Source organism: Ambystoma mexicanum, chromosome 1q, assembly GCF_040938575.1.
Source record: "Ambystoma mexicanum isolate Mex_15411 chromosome 1q, UKY_AmexF1_1, whole genome shotgun sequence".
NCBI lineage: Eukaryota > Metazoa > Chordata > Amphibia > Caudata > Ambystomatidae > Ambystoma > Ambystoma mexicanum.
In genome coordinates this window covers 1,111,932,783-1,111,953,408 of record NC_090922.1, presented here as the reverse complement: position 1 = coordinate 1,111,953,408, position 20,626 = coordinate 1,111,932,783, and the positions used below count along the sequence as shown (strand labels likewise).

The window sequence follows — 20,626 nt, the reverse complement described above, 5'->3', positions numbered from 1 at the left end:
TGGTAGAGTTTCTTCCTGTGGCTATTTGAACTACTGGTCGCAACATATCCATGCAGCTGTGTGTGAAAGCAGGGGTCAAGCCGACCATGTGTTGGTTTGCTATTTTTGTATAGAGTACATTCCTCTCCCCCATCCCATTTTTCATTTTTGGGAGTATTTGTCAATTTTTAGTGAGCAATGTCTAGAACACCACTTATCTGTAGGGCTGGTGACATGGCACCAGAGTGCCCAATGACGAACCAAAATATTCGAAATGTTTAAGCTGTGCTCTAATCTCCAGCCCTACACCTAACGGAATAGAGTTGATACATTTAATCCAGTCCAGTTGATTTGGAAGGAATTCTTAGGTGCATTATATAGTGCAACAAGAAAAATATAAAATAATTTAAATGCGACTTATAAATTATGGAACACACACATTGAACTTTAACTTACCTGGGTTCTTCGTCTTTGGATGAACGTTTGGGGTAGTATTTCTTAACAAGAGTTCTACGGAGAAGAAAAGTGTAATATGTTAAACAAAAGACTGCATTCACGAATGAATTTCAATATCCACAGTAAACATTGCCGACATTTCTCCTCACACTATTTTGTGCACGGAATTATATATGAAGGTCGAATAAAATTGTATACTAGTTAAAGTTTTAAGTGTGCCAAATACACTTAAATGAGTTTTGGTTGGTCATGATGATGTGCATACTACTTATGCAAAAACATTCCAACTAATAAGGGGTATTTTTTTCCATGTAGGAATGACTTTCACAGTACACCCCTAAGCTTTGGCCTGTTAAAGAAGTGTTTGTATTCAGACAATTACCACATAGTATTTCTTTCAATTTATAACTGATGTAGTGTTAAAACACATGTAAACATTCTGAGCTAGCATTTCAGCTTCTGACCATTTGACTTTGGGTGAATTGCATATAAAATACATGCCAAGTGCACATTTTCTCATTGCCCAGTGTCCGGTTTGTAAAGCCAGTCATGTAGGTCTTGGTCTTAGTATGCGCAAGGTTTCTTGCAAAAGGCAACACTTTACATTCCTGGGTTGCCAGCTTGCCACCAGTCAGCCACTTATCACATGTATTAATTTATTTTATAACAGGTCTATTTTGAATTTCTTGTGTTAGCTCATTGGTTTCTTTTTGGCTTTGCCTGGCCACTACTTTTATGTGGTTCCTTGCTAGCCTAAAGCTTATTTTTACTTATTTCTTGTGACTTCCCTAGGGTCCCATTCCATGATGACCACCACCTGCACATGAATTTGGGTTGAGATACCAAGCCCCTCCAGTCCCAATGTGACCTGGTCCCAAATGTCCATGCAGCATACATACTTAGCAGGTGCATAAAAGTCAAGCATGTCTGGCAACATCTTGACTGCCAGGGAACGGTCCTGATTTGGACACCTTCTCTAGTCCGACACCTGTTCAATCTAGTAAAACCTTGTAAGCCATGCTCTTCTGATCCTCTGAAAAACTCACTTTCCCTACCCGGCTCAGCTTAGCCAGTTTAGCTATTCCTCCTGTATCATTACCGCGTAGCATCTAATTGCTCCCGCTTCCTCTACCTATATCAACGATCTAGGTAGAGGAAGCTATATTTGCATGAACTATGTCATCGTGCATAGGTGTCGCAATTGACCTCCACAACTATCACAGTCACATTCTCCACCTTTCCTTCTATTGCTGGAATGTGTTAAAAGGAGTCCATCCTGCTCAGTATCCATCACAACCTACCTGTTCTAGCATATCCCTGCTCTCCCTCTCATTCATTTATCAATGCCACAGCTTCTCTGGCTCCTTTCTCATCCCATCCGATCCGATTGTTTCAGACGACAAATGTTTGGATGGACTGACTCATCCTATGGCCCACCCATCCCACTACTTGAAGTCAAAATCTTACCCAACAGTTCATTGGTCCTAATCTCTTTCCAGGTCACAAACCGCCCCTCCTCAAACTATATATTCCTACTATTTCCTCCATCTGCTACTGGATATTCATTTGTCTCTCCTTTCCTCTCCACCTTTGCTACCTCCACCCTCCTCCAATCCTCAACAGGTCTTCAGTCTTATAAACTTCGAATCACCTCTGCCCTAGACTCCCTCATTTCTGCCAAGACCACCTTCTGCTCTATCAAAGCGGCTTGTACCAAATGTCTCTCAACTTTGTAGAAATAATTTTGTGCGACAGTTCCAGCCATTAAAACTTTAGAGGCATACACAATTACATCAACATTTTTAAAAGAAATGAAATTCATTAATCAGCATTAAAACGTGTTAAGATCAGAATAAAAATATTTGTACAAAGTTCATCACTGCAATCACAAGTTGATCATTCAGTTCTATAAAGGTCCACCACAAAAATTCATAATTTCTAAAATACAGTTAGAACATTACTTCACGATGGTCACAAAGTACTGTACATTCTGTAAGTAGGTAGGTGTTTTAAAGTTTCACTCGACATCCTACAGAAACGGCAAAGATGGTCAACAATTGGAAATCTATTATGAGCATCCAATAGATCCTTTGTTAACAAAAGGCTTCGCTTCAACCGTAACCAAGCGTTTTTTTGAGGGATGTCTAGTCAGACATTCTTGCAAAGAGTTGTAGGGTTTTACATCCATCACAAAGAGCTCAGCCTTTTTGTAAGATTCTAGGCGAGATCTATTGGCAATCCAATCGTTTTCATATATTTTCTTTTTGACCTTAATGGGAGTATATTCCAAATCCTCCAATGTCAAGTCATTAAGATCAAGGATACTCAATGAACCATGGATCCATTGGTTTAGAGTTGCACAATCACCCCAGCAGAGACACATTCAGCTGTTCAAAGAGTGCCCGCTGTGGGATATAAAATGCTTCTTAGTAACTGGACTCTTCTCCAAGAAATCATAGCCTCCAAAGAAACAAGGCCTAAAATATGCCGCAAAGCAACTAGAGGAGTGCTCAAAGGAAGTGATAAAACACTCTTCCAGATTACCAATTCTACTTTAGAGCAAAGTAAGCCCTCCTCCTGTACCTCAGCCACAAATTAACCTCAGAAGCAGCATTTGATTATACATTTTGAGCACCGGAGCAAGTGAAAACCAACCATATTTTTTATCTAAGACCCTAAATTGGGTTGCAGCAGAAATAATATTTAAGCACCTGATGTGCCAGGCCCACCGATTTCTTAACTTTAAACTTTATCCCCAAAAATTTACATTCGCTCACCTCCTACAATCTTTGGCCATCAATATGCCAGCAAAAATGTGTTCTTACAGACATTGGCTTACAGCAATTCATAGTCAACAACTTGGATTTGGGGGCGTTAATATACAAGCCAAGATCTTTGAACTATGCCCCCACAGTGGTCACTGATCTGTGTAGGCCTCCTGCAGTATAATCTACCCCACTGACCAAACAAACGATAAATGTGTAATTCATGGGGTGGGGGACATACAATTTTCTAAAGTTGTCTTCCCATTGGACCCCAGATATTGGCTACACTTGCAAAGACATTGGGACAAAAGGCCCTCTAATTAATCTCCAGAAATTCGACAGATCTCTTGATCTTAAAGCAGACAACATGTATTCAGCGTCCTTTTGAAATAATAGATGCCTATGACTTTTAAGGCAGTTGCTGTAGGTTTGTTTTACTTTCCTTATTGTTATATGTGCAGCTGGTCCCAACTTTTTTGCTTTTTCTGATGTCTCATTTTAGTTCTCTTTTTTGGAACTCCCGGCTATATTGAATTTATGGGATAAATCCAAACAATTAGCATTTTGACCCGACGCTTTCAGTGGTATCAACCCAAGCAATATGTTCTGAACATGCGGTCCAAAAACATTGGGAGACAAAGAAAGTCTCCCTCAGACCGATCATGTTCAACTATCGCATTAAAGCGATGCGCAAGTTTGGGCCGGCACAACATGGCATGGTCTCTAGGTCTAACTTCAAGAGGGACTAAAGAATGTACCATAGGCCCAACCACGTTAAACCCCGCCAAAACCACCAACAACTGCGAGTGATCACTCCATGGGCTACGGGTCACCTCCAGCGAATGAAAGCTAGTAAACAAGTAATTTGAGGTAAATACGTATTCCAGTGTTGAGCTATTGGTCCCTCTAGACCAAGTGTATTTGGGCAGAGTTTCCCCCTCAATGATGCCATTGAGAGGTTTCAGATTAAATGTTTCTAAAAGAACAAACCAATATCTACCCATCTCTAGCATTCTGTGAACGTTGCCTAGCAAATCCAAGATAATACCAGGAAAAGACATTCTGAGTTAAAATCACCCAGTATAACAACCCCCACCCTTATCTAACTCTGCCACTTTTTAATCAATTGAGAGTAGAAGCCCACTTTTACAATGTCTACCAGTCTGAACTCAAGAAAGAATATTCTGGCGATATCGCTTGATGTTAATGATTGTAATGATGAAGTTGCTCTAAACAATGCAAGGACATATTGGCGATTCATCGGGTAGGACCCATTGACCTTAAAGGTTTGAGTCATATGTAGAACAAATCTTCCCCTAATTTCAATCCCGGCTCGGCCGGGTTCAACAGAGTATTTCGCTCTTCTGATTCACCTTTCAATGGAAGCATGAAAGCTGAAGTCCTAATTGGGCCGTTGTGGACCAGACGATTTTGACTTGGCAAGCTAGGTGGACACACCCACCTCATGGCTCTAATTCTCCTTTCTTCCATAGTAGTAGAATTAGGAGATGCGTCCAAGTGTGCCTAAGGGATATGAAGGGATGGCACAAAATTAGGAGATGTTGGCTTTAACACAACTGGAGGTTGAGCCATTCCCGATCTAGAAAGGTAACAAATGGCCCTATCCGAGCTTCCAGCAGAGTTCAAATTAGAGAAAGCAGAATCATATACCACGCCCGAGCTCAAGTGCATATCAGAGACATCTGATTCCACAGAATAGGAGGAATATGTTGAAAAATGTAAAAGGTTTTGTGATGCCTACCCCCGGGGACCCAGACCAAGTCCAGCACCCCCGGAAGCAGGCATCAAGTTATCCCAAGCAAGTCCAACAACTCCTGCTAGGGGCTATTTGGGTGCAGTCCTGGCATCTATGGCGCCAGGCTCATATGGAGAGTCAATCCTGGCGCCATAGGCGCCAGGATCAGATTAAAACTTACCTGATGCAGACCATGCTGCAAACTTACCTGATGCAGACCATGCTGCAAGAGCCCCAAGCCAAGAGAGGCTTGGAAGGGACTACTTTATCTAGGGACTATTTTTTACTCGGGTGGGGCTGGGGAGGAATACTCACCTGGGACTACTTTGGAGGCTATTTAAACCGCATCCGAAGAGCAGCACACGCTTCGCGTTATTCTGCATCCAGCAGCGTAACGCTCACCATGCCTGCAAGTCTGCATCCAGTCTTCTGCCACGCCCACCTCGAGTCTGGAGCTCCTAGAAAAAGGGAGAAAGAAGGAGAAAAGGTTAGAACAAGAGCAATACCTTTGATCCTTACCTGAATTCCCGATCCATCGCGCCTTCGAGCTGGAAGAAAAGTTATTTTATGCGCGTCGCCTCACCTGCTGCAGCACCGCGCTGATCTCACCGGCCTTCGCAGTATCTTCACATTCCACCGCATCCTCCTGCATGTTCCCGCTGCACTCCAGCACCTAAGGGGAAGACGAGAACAGCAAGGTGAGCCAAGGGAATACACAGAGGCAATATTAGTTACCCCCCCATAGACTTACCTGATTTTACCACCGGGGGTACTAATCCTCTTCACGGGTCGGCGCAGCTTCCACTGCATCTTCGCCGAACTCCGGCCCCTAAGGGGAAACAAAAGGACAGCAAGGTGAAACAAAGGGACAAACAAGGGGAAACCTCCTCACCACAATAGACTTACCTGATATTACCGCCGGAGGCATTATTCCCTGAGACTTTATACTTTCTGTCAGCGCCTGAATAAGGGAGAACGCAACAGGTCACATATTGACATTTTTATCGAACTGTGTTGGATAATACAAATCCTTACCTGAACATTACCGGTTGCCACGAGGAAATCTTTGCTAGGGTCAAGCTGCAACCTGCAAGGAATCGGACAAGAGTGAAAGTCGGACATTTGAACTCTTACGAACTGCATACTTACGGCGTCTTGCCGGGAATCTCAGAATCAATATTGTTCTGGAACTCACCAATTCCTTCGAGCCAGTGAAGCAACTGGTTATCTACGCGCCCTTGCGCTCAATGCAGGATGGAGAGCTCATCTTTCCAAACCATCAGGTGAGAATATAAGAAGGGACATCAAAAGTGATCAACAGCGGGAGTGGGGGGGGGGGGTTAACGCTCAACTCCACGGGTGGTTAATTCCCTTTCTCCATTTTCAGAAGAATATTCCTATGAGCCAAGCAAACGAAGCTATGTGGGCCAGTCCAGTCCGTCACCTCGGCACTACGAATCACATTGGTGGAGACCGCAGCTGTCCAGTTCAGATCGACGCCCCGCCCCTGTGGGAGCCAGGTGAGCGTAACAGGTTTTGAGAGACAGCTCTATCTTTGGGCTTAAGATAAACTGTAATTAGACAATTAGACTTGATTTCAGACTTTAAAATGTGGGTATGTTTGGGAGCACACGTAGAAAGTAAAGTTGCACACAATTCCCTCTTAGATAAAGGCACCATTTTAAAGTCCTGTGAGGAATTAGCAACATTAGAAACTTCCTCAGGCAAACCCGGAGAGACATCCTCCGGGATTACTTCAATATGTGCCTTAACAGAACATACAAACTTTAAGGAGCCTTTCTTATTCTGACAAGGCAAGAAACCTAACTTTTCGACTTCCTTATTTTTCCTTTTAGGTAAAAAACCGGGGGAGGGAATGAATCCTGTGCTGGCACAAGCACAGCAGTGGACTCTGCCACCCCAGGGATGGTACACAGAGGCGTCATTAAAGTAGCCTGAACTATAGGTCACCTCACATCAGCAAGTGTCAATGGTTCTACAGAAACCTTTGCAGAGGAGGGGAATTCTGCCAGCTTCAGGAGATCCTCCAACGCCACCCTCGCTAAGGATGGCTCAAGAAATAACGTTTGAGAAGCAGTGGAACTAGAATCTCTATTGCGGTGTACGTCCCCCTGGCGTTTACTGCCATTAACATGAAAAATACCAGACGCCATCATAAAACCCTCAATAAAATTCATTTTTGCAGACAAGTTCTAAAATTGAGTGAACCTCACGGGAATCATACAATTACTACGCTGGGTTTACTGCGCCGGCCGAAAATGCCAACTTTTTTTAACCCCATTTCTCAGAATATATATGTGGGGTATGGGGTAAAGTACATAATTAATGTTGGGGGAGTATGGGGAGTATCCCCCGCGTACATAGTCTGAAAAGGGGGTTAAAAAAAAGAAAAAAGTCAGCATTTTCGGCCGGCGCAGTAAACTGGTCACAATAAATCACATAGATCCAACATCACAGAGTTCATTAAGGCTCTGATCATCGCCTCTGTCCATTGTATCCAAGATCCTCGCGAGCACTGGAAAAGAAAAAGCATCTATTGAGGGCTCCTCCGGGTGCAAATGTTGATTATAAGAATGTTTTGATGTCAAATAGTGCTCATCCTGAGACGTGTAAAACATGTTTTGCAGGAGATGAGCAGCACGAAGAATCAGGCCCTGGCTGATTAAAAACCAATTGCGCCTCCACTTGGTTTGGGGAAACCAAGCGTAGAAAGACTGCAAGCGTAGAAAGACTCCCGAACAAATAAATAGCTCTGCTTTCTCTGCAGGTCGTAAACACATAGCACACGTAGACATTAAGCACAATAACTGGCACCTCACCTTCGATTCTTCATCTAGAACTACTCTCTCCCAACCTACTACTTTCAAGAAAGCCCTCTCCTCTGCCAAAAGCACTTTGTATCGTGTCAAAATTGTTCGCAAAACCCAGAAGAAAAACTGCACTATGCTCAAGGAACGATTTTTCCTCTGCTTCGTCCTATACCATGCTACCAAAATGATTTAAAAATCTCTGCTTACTCTTCCACAAATAAATAGCCTTTATTCAAGGCAATTTTTCCTCCCTTTCACTTATCAGTTTTCTCCTTTACTCATGGACAACTCTTTCTCCTCCCTCTTTATCCTGCTTTCTTCCACTGTCTGGAAGATAAAGTGCCCTACTTTCATAACTGAAATCAGAGTTTCTCCAGTATGTAAGCCATCCCTAGTCAACATTCTTCAGCTCTGTCCTAATCAAGTCTGTTCTGCCCTTCTCCCCATCCTAAATGCCTCAGATGACTTACCATTGCTCTATCCTTCAAGACTTTGGTTGCAATGCTCCCCCTTAAAATAACCTAGCCTTGACCCTCTTGTTCTTTCAAACTACTGCCATATCTCCATTTTAATTGCCCCTTCAAAAATCCTGGAATCCACGGTTACCAAACTCCAGGAATTAATAGATCTTCTAAACCGCTCCAACCACTCCAAGCCAGATTCTAAAATGCTGGTTTTACTAGCGGCCTGGTGATACCCTACCTCTTTGACATTTTCATTCAAGAGTCTTGGTAACGTATATGCAAGACATCGCCCTTGCCTGGCTCGTTCGTCCTGTTCTCAGACTGTCTATTCCCCCTTTCTCCTCCTCATTGTCTGCTCTGCAGTGTACCCCAAAGTTCTTGCCTTCCTCCAAAGTCCCTCGATTTCAATATGTATGCCCAAACTAAGGGCATAAACATTGAGATGGCCTGGCCCAGTTGCACATCAATTTGGATGGGGAGCTGGGGCAGGCAACCTCCTCCACCGCTTTCAGGAGTGCTCGTTTGCCATTTGTCTGGATGGGATCCAATTTCTTTAAACTTAACAAAGGTGATTTGCAGGCTTAATGGGCCCTTGTCCCTCCCATGTTATTGGTTAAAAATATTGGGAGTTATGCTAGACACTAATCTTATTCCGCACATCAATTCCCTATCCTGTCTACTTAGTCAGATCTTCACCTTAATCTTTCTGCTTGTATTTCTGCTGCGTCTGCTCACATTACATCCTGCCGTGACTATTAGACACTTGCATCACACCTTTCTTTGCCAAACTCAACCGGTGGCGGCTACCAGTTAAACACAGCATCCAGTTTGAGGTCCACTGCATGATATATTACTACCACCAGCAGGGCTTGATTTTATGCCACTGTGCTTTCTCAACATTCCTCTATCAGACATCTTTGCTCATCTGACCTCGTTTTTCTATCAATTCCTCACTTCAGTCAATCTCCAAATGGAGGCTGTCTCTTTCCTCTTTAGCATCTACCCTCTAGAGTAAAGTGCCTCTCACTTTGGACCTTCCTCACCTAGTGTGCCTTTTCCAGTCCTCTTAAAACCTGTCTTTTCCTCAGCCATTCAATTGTGACTCTTTCTTGGCACCCAGGTATTGAATTGGTGCAAAGGAACAGCAATTCAGTGTACCTACGCTTTACAAATGTACCAAGGCTAGACACACAATGCTTTGTTTTTTCCCCCACCCAGGCAGTCTGTTCTTTTTTTGAGTTAAATGGGACACCTTTCGCAAGAACAGCAAGCTTGAGCAGAGGCTTGCAAGTGGCTTGGGGCGAAATGAAAGCGAGTGCGAAGAGAGATCTGTACACAAAGGGTGAAGGAATAACGATTAATGGGAAGAGGGCGCAGATGCTGTTTATTCACAAAGGGCAATAGTTTTCTCATTCTGAATAAACACACAGGACTGAAGAGAATTTTTACTTACGCAGACTTGTAGCTAGGCAGACAGTTGAAATACGGTGCCGCATTCTTCATATGCTAGGGCTTGTGTATGATGGCATCATTGTAACCCTGAGCTGCAAGTTTGTGTATACGAGGGTGAGATTGCTTTGTATTAATGTTCCCTTTGTTCATTTTTAGTTTGGTTTTTGGCAAATGTGGTTATGTGTATACGTTTATTTTTTGTAAATAATGTATCCTCCAGTGCATTTAATGGTGAAAGCCGAAAACACTTGGTTGATTATAGAATTGTATTGACAATATACTTTGGTAAAGGTAATATTCATCAAGTCTGCTAAACAGCTTAAGTGTTCAAACATCTGGGGATTTCCCCTTTGTTCCTCCCCAAAAGAATTGTTCTCTTGGGTGAAATGTCTGTATTGGTGAGTCAGGTGGTGTTATGACTGGACTGGAGTATGTGATGACTGGACCCGAGTGTGTGCATAGTCTGAATGTCGTCAGTGGCTGAGTGATGTCATGTGTGAAATGTTGGATGAGTTGAATGTGGTCTGGTGTGAGTGTTCCACCCAAAGGCAGTTGGAACCCATGTAGCCAGGGTGGTGGGAGCCAGTGGGCTTCCTCCCTGCTCCTGTCTTGTCAACTAATGTACCCGCTTGATGTAACTAAATAAAGTATTAAGGACTGCCTTACCTCAGCTGCCTGAAGAACTCATGATCTTAACAGGTGGGTATGCTCTTATTGACAGATTTCGTACTTTATGGGTCTCAGACTACTGAGTCTAGGCTGTCTGAGCTGGTAGGAGATACATTACCAAGCGAATGCTACAGCTTCACTCAATTGAGTCCATCTTCTACTTTTTGCTATGCCTGGGCGCATACAGATTTGTTTTTATTTTAAATTAACTAGGGTCAACAAGTCCCTCAAACAAATCCTGTTGTATGCATCATAAAAGTTAGAGATGCAGTCAACCAGTACCCCCCATTATCCACACCTCACTGGTTTCCTTTAAACGATTATTTTGCATGCAAATGTCTCCTTTGAGGTTTTGTTTTCCATTAGGTGAATGTGTTGCCCTCTACTGGAAGAGAAAATGTGGACAGGTGACTTTTCTCCCATCAAATGTAGAACAGTTGGTTCAAGTCCTCAGAAGCAAATAACTGGGCCCTCTGCCCAGCATTGTGCAAAGGAAGGGTAGTATTATGTGCAGGCATTTGATAAACTCTACAATCTCAAGGGATAAATCGCTGGGCACTTCAAACCCACTCTGCTGTTATTTGTGCGATTGATCAGAGTTATTTAAAACGGATTAGATACCTGTATAAGATATGGGGGGTGCAGGGCTGAGCTGGTTTGCCTCCTTCCTGGACGATCATGGTCAAATTAAGAATGGAGATGGCTTCAAACCAGTCATGTTTACAGAAGAAGTCTCTCTGTCATGTTTGATAAACATGTTAATGTGATGCGCTGATGCAATTGGCAAGAAATTCAGAAACATCTGGATCTGAGGGGGAGTTTAGCCAACTTCAGAGTTTATGTTTCACCCAGCAGGAGACCTCAACCCCATTTCTAGTAGAAAGGACAGATTAGGATTAGAACATCTACTTGGCAGACTTCTGGATCTATAAATGGGATTTAGCCAAGATAGGTTACTGATTTTCAGATTTACTTTTGGCACCAAACACAAATGGCTGCTCTGTACAGTCCACAAAATCTGTGCTGATGGGACAGGGATGACAGAACATTCCTCCCAACTGAAAAATAGATAATATGACTAGAATATAAGAGAAGTGTAAATAAAAAGCCAAAGATAACTTGGAAAAAGAGGAAATAAAGCTGGTTTATAGAGAAAATGAGAACTTAACAATGCATAAGAGACTACAAAAGGAAATCAACATGAAAGAGTGAAAAGGGTAACACTCTCAGCCATGCTCACTTGGGTACTGAACTGCAACCCAAGGAGGGATGATGGCCAAGAACCAAATCCCCACCCCAAATGTAAATGACACATCTAAAGAAGATCAACAATAGTCAAACTGTAAAGTGAGCAACACTTAAAAGGTCTAATTAAAGGAAGTAATGAATGCTGATTTTGCTATTCAGGCCACAGGGGGTATAGATCTGTAAACATTTCATTTCAAAAGTCTGTGCGGAAGTAAGTTTAATTCTTGCCTTTTCTTCAAGTCCATCAGATGGGTGCTTCTAGGATGGACTTCGCGCTATATTAAAAGTCTGCAAGGGCATTCGGCAGAGTAGGTGACTGACCGGTCATGCAAATTGAGTATTGTGTTTAAGCTTCAATCTGAAGACTAAGTCTCCAGTTGTTAAACATTTTGTAGAACACTGCCATACTATTACACAAACAAGATATCAAATGTTAAATGTTCTTAAGAAACCACATCACGGAGGAGAGATTAATCACCTGCTTCTGGAGACTTTCTTGGCATGACCATTGATGGACATTGTCTCGTCATCTGAATGAAGAAATTAACTTTGTAACTTTCTTTAATGATACGTTTTATGTGCCGATTACTTTACAGTTTGACTACTGCTGATCTTTACATCAAGTTTTTAAAATTGGGGCAGTTGGGTCCCAGCCTTCATTCCACATTGGGTGCAGTTCCGCTCCCAGGTGGGAACCAACAGAGTTCCACTTGATATGTTTTTTCCCCCTTTTTAGTCCATCTTATGCAGAGTTACCTACATGTTCTCTAGAATGCAGCTTTACTATTTCCAAGTTATTTTTGCCTTCATAATTTGTCAGTTAATCTTTTCTTATATTTGAATGATCCATTTTATTTTCTAATTTTTTGTCTTTGCTTTTTTGACTTGTCTCTTATCTTCTCGGTTTCCTTCACAGTTTGTTTTCCATTTTCATAGCTTCATCGTTGTGTTCAGTGCCGACTACCACAAGACAAGTGCCATTTATTACAGCCCTTTTCTGCACCGACACTATCCTGCTCCTGCCAGGCTCTGCCTGGATGCCCCACGCTTAAAATGTTGCTATTTTGAAGTTGCACTTTACTACTCTGCTCCGCCAAGTGACAATATTTATATTGCACTTCGGCTAGTACCAGATTCCATTTTTGCTTGTGTTCTTGTTCAGAAATGTTTTTCCCCAGATGATAGTAATACACCAAAACGCATTGGGAAAGTTCTTGAGAGTTTAGCCTTCTCCTTTGTGACAATCTCGTTTAATGGAACTGGCAATATATAAGGTATATTAAAAAAAAAATAAAGTATCAGCACTTCTCTGGACACACATTTAAAGCTCATAGGAACTAGAGTACACCAACGTTCTAGTTTGTTTGTCCATATGGCATTCCTCAGTTTCTGTAGAACACATGGCCAGTACATATTTTCAAGCGGTTGCAAAACTACATTACAAACTTTGAACACCTTGCGTGCAGCACAGTCCCACTTTTGATCTTCCAGGATTTTAAGAAGGCATGGCATTTTTCACTTTAGTGAGAGCAAAGCAGCACTCAATTTCCTTTGCCAGAACTTAGAGCCTGGAAGGCTCTGGCAGATCTTGCACAGGGAGGAGAGTGCTGGTTACCCTTCCTTAGAAGAGAGGGGAGAAGAATCGAGGTAAAGAACTTGGACAGTTCAACAGGGAGATACTACATATTGAGCTGAAGGGAGAAAAGGAAGGGAATCAAGGTCTTCATTTTGAGAAGTCAATCCAAAACAGAGGAAGTGTTAAACCAACAGGGGAAAGGTGAGACGTACACACAGGACCACCGGAGAACAGGCCGCCATCTTCCCCCTTAAGCAACTACCCAGCTTTAGGAGCTGCCTTTGAGAGAAGGGATGATCATGTTTCATGTAGGCTTGCTAATCCTTACCTGTGGCAAGAAGATTCAACACACCACTGAGGCAAATTGAGCTCTGAAATATTTCGGACAGAAACAGTTGGCACTTTTCCAAGTTCAGGAGAACATTGTGTTGCAGGAATGTTGATATCCAATTGTTCCTTAAAGAAAGAAGACTACTATTGACCAGTCATCCAATTATGAGAATATTTGAATATCCTTCCAATGAAATACACCTACCTAAAGGGGCCCTAGACTTTCTGTACACTTGCAGTGCTGATGCTGGAACAAAGGTCAGGGCAGCAAACTGAAAATGCTGACCGCTAAAACTAAAGTGTAGAATCCGCTGAGGTGCGGGAAGAATCAGTATGTATGCGCAAGCATTTTTATGTTCCTGGGATGCTAGGGAGTGCCTTTGGCAGATGAATTGTCTAGAGGGAGACAGTCTTTAACAGGCGATAGATCTAAAAGAGGTTCACAGGTTTGGGTTCAAATATGGGCTTGAACTCAATCTTCTGTACACAAATCGGGTTTGAATCCCTTTTACCACCAATCTTAACAGGAAAGCGGAATGGATGGCCCCCCTTCCGTATCAGTGCTAGGATTCCTTTATCTGTACATCTGTTTGGGAGTATCCTGAAAGAATCCAGGTCAGAACGGGCCCTCAATCTGGAGGAAACTGGGAGATGTATAGCGTATTCCCTCTGCAGCATTTGCATAGCTTAAAGGTCTATAATGGTGTCTGGGAAATTTTTCAAAAAGGGGGATGTTCGCACACACTAGAGCCTGGCTGAAAAGCATGGCCTTGTATTGCTGCCTCCGGGGTAGGCGGGGGGACTCAAGGTCCGAGTCTAGGCGGTAGAACACTCATGAGGGACAGGGAATGGTCTGAACTCGCTCTTACAGGCCCACACGCATTCCTCGTAAGCAAGGTCCATTTTAGTGGGTAGTGTTGGCCTGGAGAGGATTCCCATGTAGAAATTGGTGTCGCATAGTCTGCCTAATCGGATATTTAATCTTCTGTTTTGCTGACTTTCATTAGGGCTCCTATCTGCAGGCCAAACAGCTTTACCCATCCAAATTGGTGGCGATGACTTTACACAATATCCACATTTGTCTCAACCCTTTGTGGATGTTGAAGGACAAAACCTACCAAAGGGGACATCCGATAACAGGTGTGCCCGTTCCATATTACCAAACGAGGGTAAAGTAATCCTTCTTGCACTGGACCATAAGGCTGCATGAAGTCTCACAACAGGGTTTAGTCAATATAGGCCGATTGGTAACTCCTCAATTCTCACCATTATGCAATCGGAAAGGCCCTTTCCACTGCAGTCTCCAGATTCTTTGCCACTGCGTCTGCAAGAGGGGCCATCCTATGGCACAGATGTTCGGGTTATGAGGTTGCAAAGAAGAGTATCCACTTTGGCTACTGACAGGAAGTCAACTTGTAATTTAATACAACATCACTCTGAAGCGTGTTAGCACCGACTTGTTCGCATCTTTCCACTGCTTGAGTGGAAACCTCCAGGCCGTTTTATGGAAAAATATAGACACTTTTGTGACAGTGGTCTCACACTGATCAAAAGGATTATACAGTGTGTCCTGTAGCAGCACCTGATTGGTTAAATGCAGAACATTCCTGATGTGCTGCAGGGTCTCCACTAGTTGGGCTCACGGGAGGTAACATTATTGGCTGTTACCAGCACCTTTGAATCCTCCCAAAGAGCCACGGCCAATGCTGTGGCTATTCATTGCGGTGTCCCTCATCCACCAGAATTGGGACAAGGGGAGCAGTCATAGCATTGGATGATGCAGAGGGAGTTGCGCAAGTATGCACGTAGTGCCACAAGCTTTGTGCGGTACCTCAATAGGTGTCAACTCACTTCTCCCATGTGAACCAATGCCAGCATTAATCTGTTTATCTGGGCAATAACCCATATCATGCAAGCCACTTGCCCTCCTGATAACCTGTGGAGGGCTGCTTTAGTGCCTACTGGTGTCTTCATGTTAGGGAGAATTCTCTCTTTAGGCTGAATTTCCTAACCTAGTGCGTCCCCCAGCAGCTTTGCTGGATTTCTGGAGTTTGTTTTTTTCCTCCTGCCAAGAGTGAGACTCTTTTTCTCCCACTCTTGGACATGATTTTTGTTATTCCTTTGACTGGTAATGTGTTTTATGGGCTATGGGGTCCTTTACTACATAGGGTCTCATGTGTTTTTACTATGTGTGTTACACAGCACCCTCCGTGCAGTAACACAGGGGTGTCATAGTGACACCCCACCATAGACTCCATACCCCGGGACTGACTACTGTCTCCCAGGGCATGTAAAGTCACCATTGGCTTTACTAGTCCCAAATTATTAACAGAAACCAGTACAAACCATCATATTGTGGGCGTACTGGTCGGGGCAATTCGATTGCCCCGGGGTCTGTTGTTCGAGGGGGCACGTCTCCGTCCCCCCATATCGAGTTTTGGCTGGTGGCAGTGGAAACTACTTTTTATATTTGACCGCAAATATTTCCCTATGGGATTTTCCCATTGTTCGAGGCTACCAACTTTAATTATTTAATTCTCATAGCCTCGAACATACCGCCGGTTTATTTAATTAATATTAATTCTCCGGTTGGTAATTTTTGCCAAGACTTGATTCTAAAATGGCGTTTGTGTTCTCTTCTGGGACTCCAACCCAAGTCGAGCCTTTGTTCCACTTTTTGGCGGGCTTCTCCACAGAAGCCTCCAAAAGTGGTGCCACTCTGTCTGGGTACCACAGGGGGTGTGGGAGAGGGTTTAGGCACCCTGGACTGAGTTACCTTGGTAACTCAAGTCGCACTCTTGTGTGATTGGCCCAAGTGGTGAGCCGGCCGGCTCACCACTTAGCATGTTTGATTGACAGCTAGGCTGAGTGAATGGGGGTATGCTGCATAAAAGCAGGGCTTTGGGGACTGGAACTTCAGAAGTCGCCACAGGACCCGAGAATCCGACGAGGGAGAAGCTGAGCCGACCTACCACGACGACACCACTGGTGGAGCCCTGCGGAACCAATGCACCACTTCCCGACGACAGAAGATCTCCCGGCTGGAGAGGCTTCTTCCCCTGACTGGTGGGCACAACCAGTTTACCTTTCTTTCTACGCACCCCAGACCGGTTTGAGGTCGAACTGCCCGTGCCAAGCACCCCGGTGGCCGGATAGCCACTCACCACTGAACCGCGAATCAACGGACCACTCCTTGTACCTGAGAACCTCTGCGGCTGGTTTCTTCCCTGGTAGTGCAACGGACTCCTGTCTTCCTCCACGACGAGATCCTCTCCTCCCCCGGACGAAGCACCGACTTGCATCCGCTGACAGGAACAACTGCCCTCGCTGGAGTGTTCTCACCACTTTAAGGTACCGTGTCCGCCAGGCCTCCCTTTCTAAAGATTGCTACAAGGTAATAACTCCTTAATCTTCTGGACTGGGCTGGCCACCTTGACCCTCTAACTGGTCCCTTTCTTTGGTCCAACTCCTTTTTGAACCATTACAAGACTTTTTTGCACTGCAACCTTGTGACCTTGGACACATTTCGTTTCGATCCTCTTAAAGCGGATCCGGCCTACTGACTCTGAATTCACGGTTTTACTTTGCCTTCCTCTCTGGTTATGTTCTTGCAAAAGTGTTGGGGTCTGTTTCAATTTGTTCTCTGCTTTTCTCTCCCTTTTTAAAACGAACTATTAGAGTGCCATCTACGTTAAGCGCTCACCGCTGTCTGACAATAAGTGGGGCTTTACTTAAGACTTGTCTAATATTCTTTTAAGGGAGTGTATATCTTTTAGTGACCGTGTTTCTGAATTGCTTACTATTAGTGCCTCTGTGTTTTTCTAGATGTGGTTTTAAATAAATAATTATATCTCTTTTACACCAAGCCCTGGTCAGTGTTTACTTGTTCTATTGTGTGCTCTTGACCTATTGTGAATACTCTGTATACTGCCCAACTCTTCTTGAGGGAAGTCTGACTGCTCAGCCACAGCTACCAAGTGAATCTGTGTGGTACAGACTGCTACCAAGTGGGTTTACTGCCAAACACCTGCAGTCTTAAATCTTTTGAAGTGGTCCCCGAGGGAACTGCACAGGTTTCTGCCTAACACTTCACGATGCAAGGACCACAAGGTCTTCAGCTAGCTTCTCCTGCCCCTCAGTTTTGCGGGGATCGCAAGTGCTTGAGAGGTTTGCCTGCCCTGCAGTGTACACAATTTGCCAAAATGGCCTGAAATACTGTGAGGGAGCATGGACAGCCCAACATTATCCACGGCTCCCCAGCAGGTCAAATATGTATTACCCCAGTACTTCCCTGGAAAGGGTTCAACAGGTCATTCAGAGGAGACTGACACAAGAAAACAGGAGTTGGTTAATGAGGTGTAGAATATTTTGGGCTCCAATGGGTTGGTGCCAAGAAATGTAAAGTGGCTGGAAGTTATTCCCCAGTATCTTTCCTATAGGCTGGAAAGGGTAGTAGTGTGGATGCCTCTTGCAAAGAACCATGACGCAAGACAAGGATGTGATTTATTCTTTATCTTCAGACCAATCATTTCACATAGTTCTGTAAAGGAAAGGGTGTCTCAGAGAATGTACACAGGCAGTGCTGAGAAGCACATTACTGAAGTATAAACTGGTGTTGAAATATTTTAACCCTTATTCAAGGACGAAGTTGACCGCTACTGAAGAACCTGAACATAGCAGAAGTAGCATGCAATGACCAGAAATGTCAAGGAGAACGTCACAGAAGGTAAATCTTCCTCACGTGAATTCTCCATCACTTTCATAATTTTCATTCTGCAACTGGAGCCATTTTTTGTGATATTTCATGAATGTTTGCCAATACAAATATTTTACAAAATTACAAAAACAATCCCCATATATACAATCAACTTTGATAGTATATCCGTTTCAGAAAGAAATCAAGCCCCCACCAATGAAGAACACAGTGGCAAACCCTTGCCTAATCGCATTGATGCAGAGTATGTGTAGCAGAGAAACAGAGGAAAAGAGAGGGGTACAAAATTGAAGGATCAAGAACAAAGAAATAGACAAGAGGATCATAAATCAGATATGCAAACATCAGGCAAAGCAAGAAAGTAAAGCAGAAACAAAAGAGGACAAGGGGGAGTAGGAACTAAGGAAGGAAAGGCCAGTGCCATAGAAGGAATACAACCCCAATAACTGAAAGCCAACAGGAGTAAAAATGACAAGTTGCAAGCTACTAGCCAGCCATAAAAATTCACTGCCCACCTCAGTTATCCACAACATCCAAAATCTCCAATCCATCTCGCCTACTCCCCCATTATTGTTGAAGCAAGAGGAATAAATCCATATTTGTCGAACGAGCCAACATCCAGATTACCCCAAGGCAGTAGAAGTAATAGGTGCGCGAGGCGCACAATCCTCAACAGGCTCTATCCAGCAAACTTCCCACCCCCAAATGATTACCCCTTTTTCTTCCAAAAAGTCTTTGCAGCTATACTGTCAACTTATACATTAACTGCCATGATGATGTATTTTAAGCCTGGCAGGGTATCAGATTTACCCCAACAGTTCCACCAGTTTCTTCACATCAGTATAGGTCTACGACACCGCAACACAATTGTCTTACTCTAGTCTGGAGAAAAGAAAACGGCAGTATGCAACACATCCAGTAGTGCCATTGATTTAAACCTGATCATGTTCTGTAGTAACACGTCCCGAAAGTAAGCATCTTTCAAAGCAGCCTTTAAAAGTTCCTCCCACTTTCATTGCACAGGAGGATTGCTTCATTGAAGGAATTTGCTATAACTTTCCAAGGTGGAAAGCCTGTTGATCATCATCGAGATGCACCTTCATCGACAATAGGGTCTGTAACGCGGTACATAGTTGAAGGGGTATGACAGCTTGGATTCCAAGAACCTAATATTGGCAGCTCTCCAATATTAGGGAATCATGTCAACTTTCTTTTTTTATTATCAAACAAAGTTACAGAAGCTACCATGTCATACTCAATCTCAATGCTCCTAGTCTCAGTCCCATCCTTCCAATCATTGAAACCAGAAAGCACACAATTTGCACCACCTGTTCGCTACCTTTAATCTGCCCTTTTAATGCTCCAAAAGCAAAGAGGCCGATATAAGAAGGTCGATAGAAGAATCTCGCTGAAGCCATGGAATAATCTGCAGCCTCAGAAGTTGGATCGCCTCCAGTCTTATCCCTTTCTTAAACATGGGTAAAATTGAGCAAAAACAAATAAAATAGATAAATAAAGGTGGTGCCCCTCGCTTATGTTCCACCGGAAAACAGTTTCATGGTCAGTGCACCACCTAAGATGCATATATCAGTGGCCCCACACCAGGCAGTAGTGGTGGCAGCAGATCATCCACAGGCCATTTGGTGGGCTATGACAAGGGCAATTCTTCAGAGAGACTCCTGGGCCTCGCCAGGGTGCAGACCGTGCTCGATCAACAACCAGATTGGACTGTAAGTCTCCATCCAGCCACACAGCAACCAAAGAATTCAGTCTGCAAAGGGGGACCCTTCTCACAGGGTCCCCACAGAACATCACAAGGTTTCACTCCCTCCTGGGGCATGTCAAACACTGCTGGCCAGCATTCCCCCCCCCAACTTCAACTCTTAGACATCCAACTGCGTGAATGGCAGTGGGTAAAGGGAGCATATGCATTACCAAAGGCAACCTTTGCTCAAAGACCAGTTCAGGAGGTCTTGTGGAGTCCAAAGAGCTGCTACTGTCCCAGAGCAGATGTTCGGGGCTGGCTGCTCCGCCTCTTAGACCATCACATGAGCCACAGTGAGTAAAGATGCAACTCCATGTTCTGCTCATGCCTGGGGTCACAAGGTAGAAAAATAAATTCGTATGTGCCCACATGCCCCAGGTCAACCCAATTTCGTTCGCTCAGCAGATGCTAGAACAAATGGTAAGACTGCCATGAAAAGAGCACAATACACTAATGACAGTAATTCAATCGGGGAATAGGTAGATGGCAATAGGGATTCATTAGGACGGAGTATTCATACGATGAGTGTATATGGATGATGTGTGTGTTGCACACACTGCGTACCCTACCATGCCTATTGGATCCTTCAGCACGACTTGTCTCATAGCATGATCGACAAGC

The 20,626-nt window shown here is 43.8% G+C and overlaps 1 protein-coding gene across 3 annotated transcripts in view; it reads right to left on the bottom strand.

Moving 5' to 3' along the window:
- FNBP1L (formin binding protein 1 like) overlaps positions 1–20,626 on the bottom strand; it is a 1,167,050-nt gene that overhangs the window by 713,702 nt on the left and 432,722 nt on the right. For all 3 annotated transcript variants that reach the window (XM_069641836.1, XM_069641837.1, XM_069641838.1), the window contains exon 3: positions 436–489. In XM_069641836.1, coding sequence (XP_069497937.1) covers positions 436–489 — 54 coding nt within the window. The remainder of the gene's footprint in view (positions 1–435; positions 490–20,626) is intronic.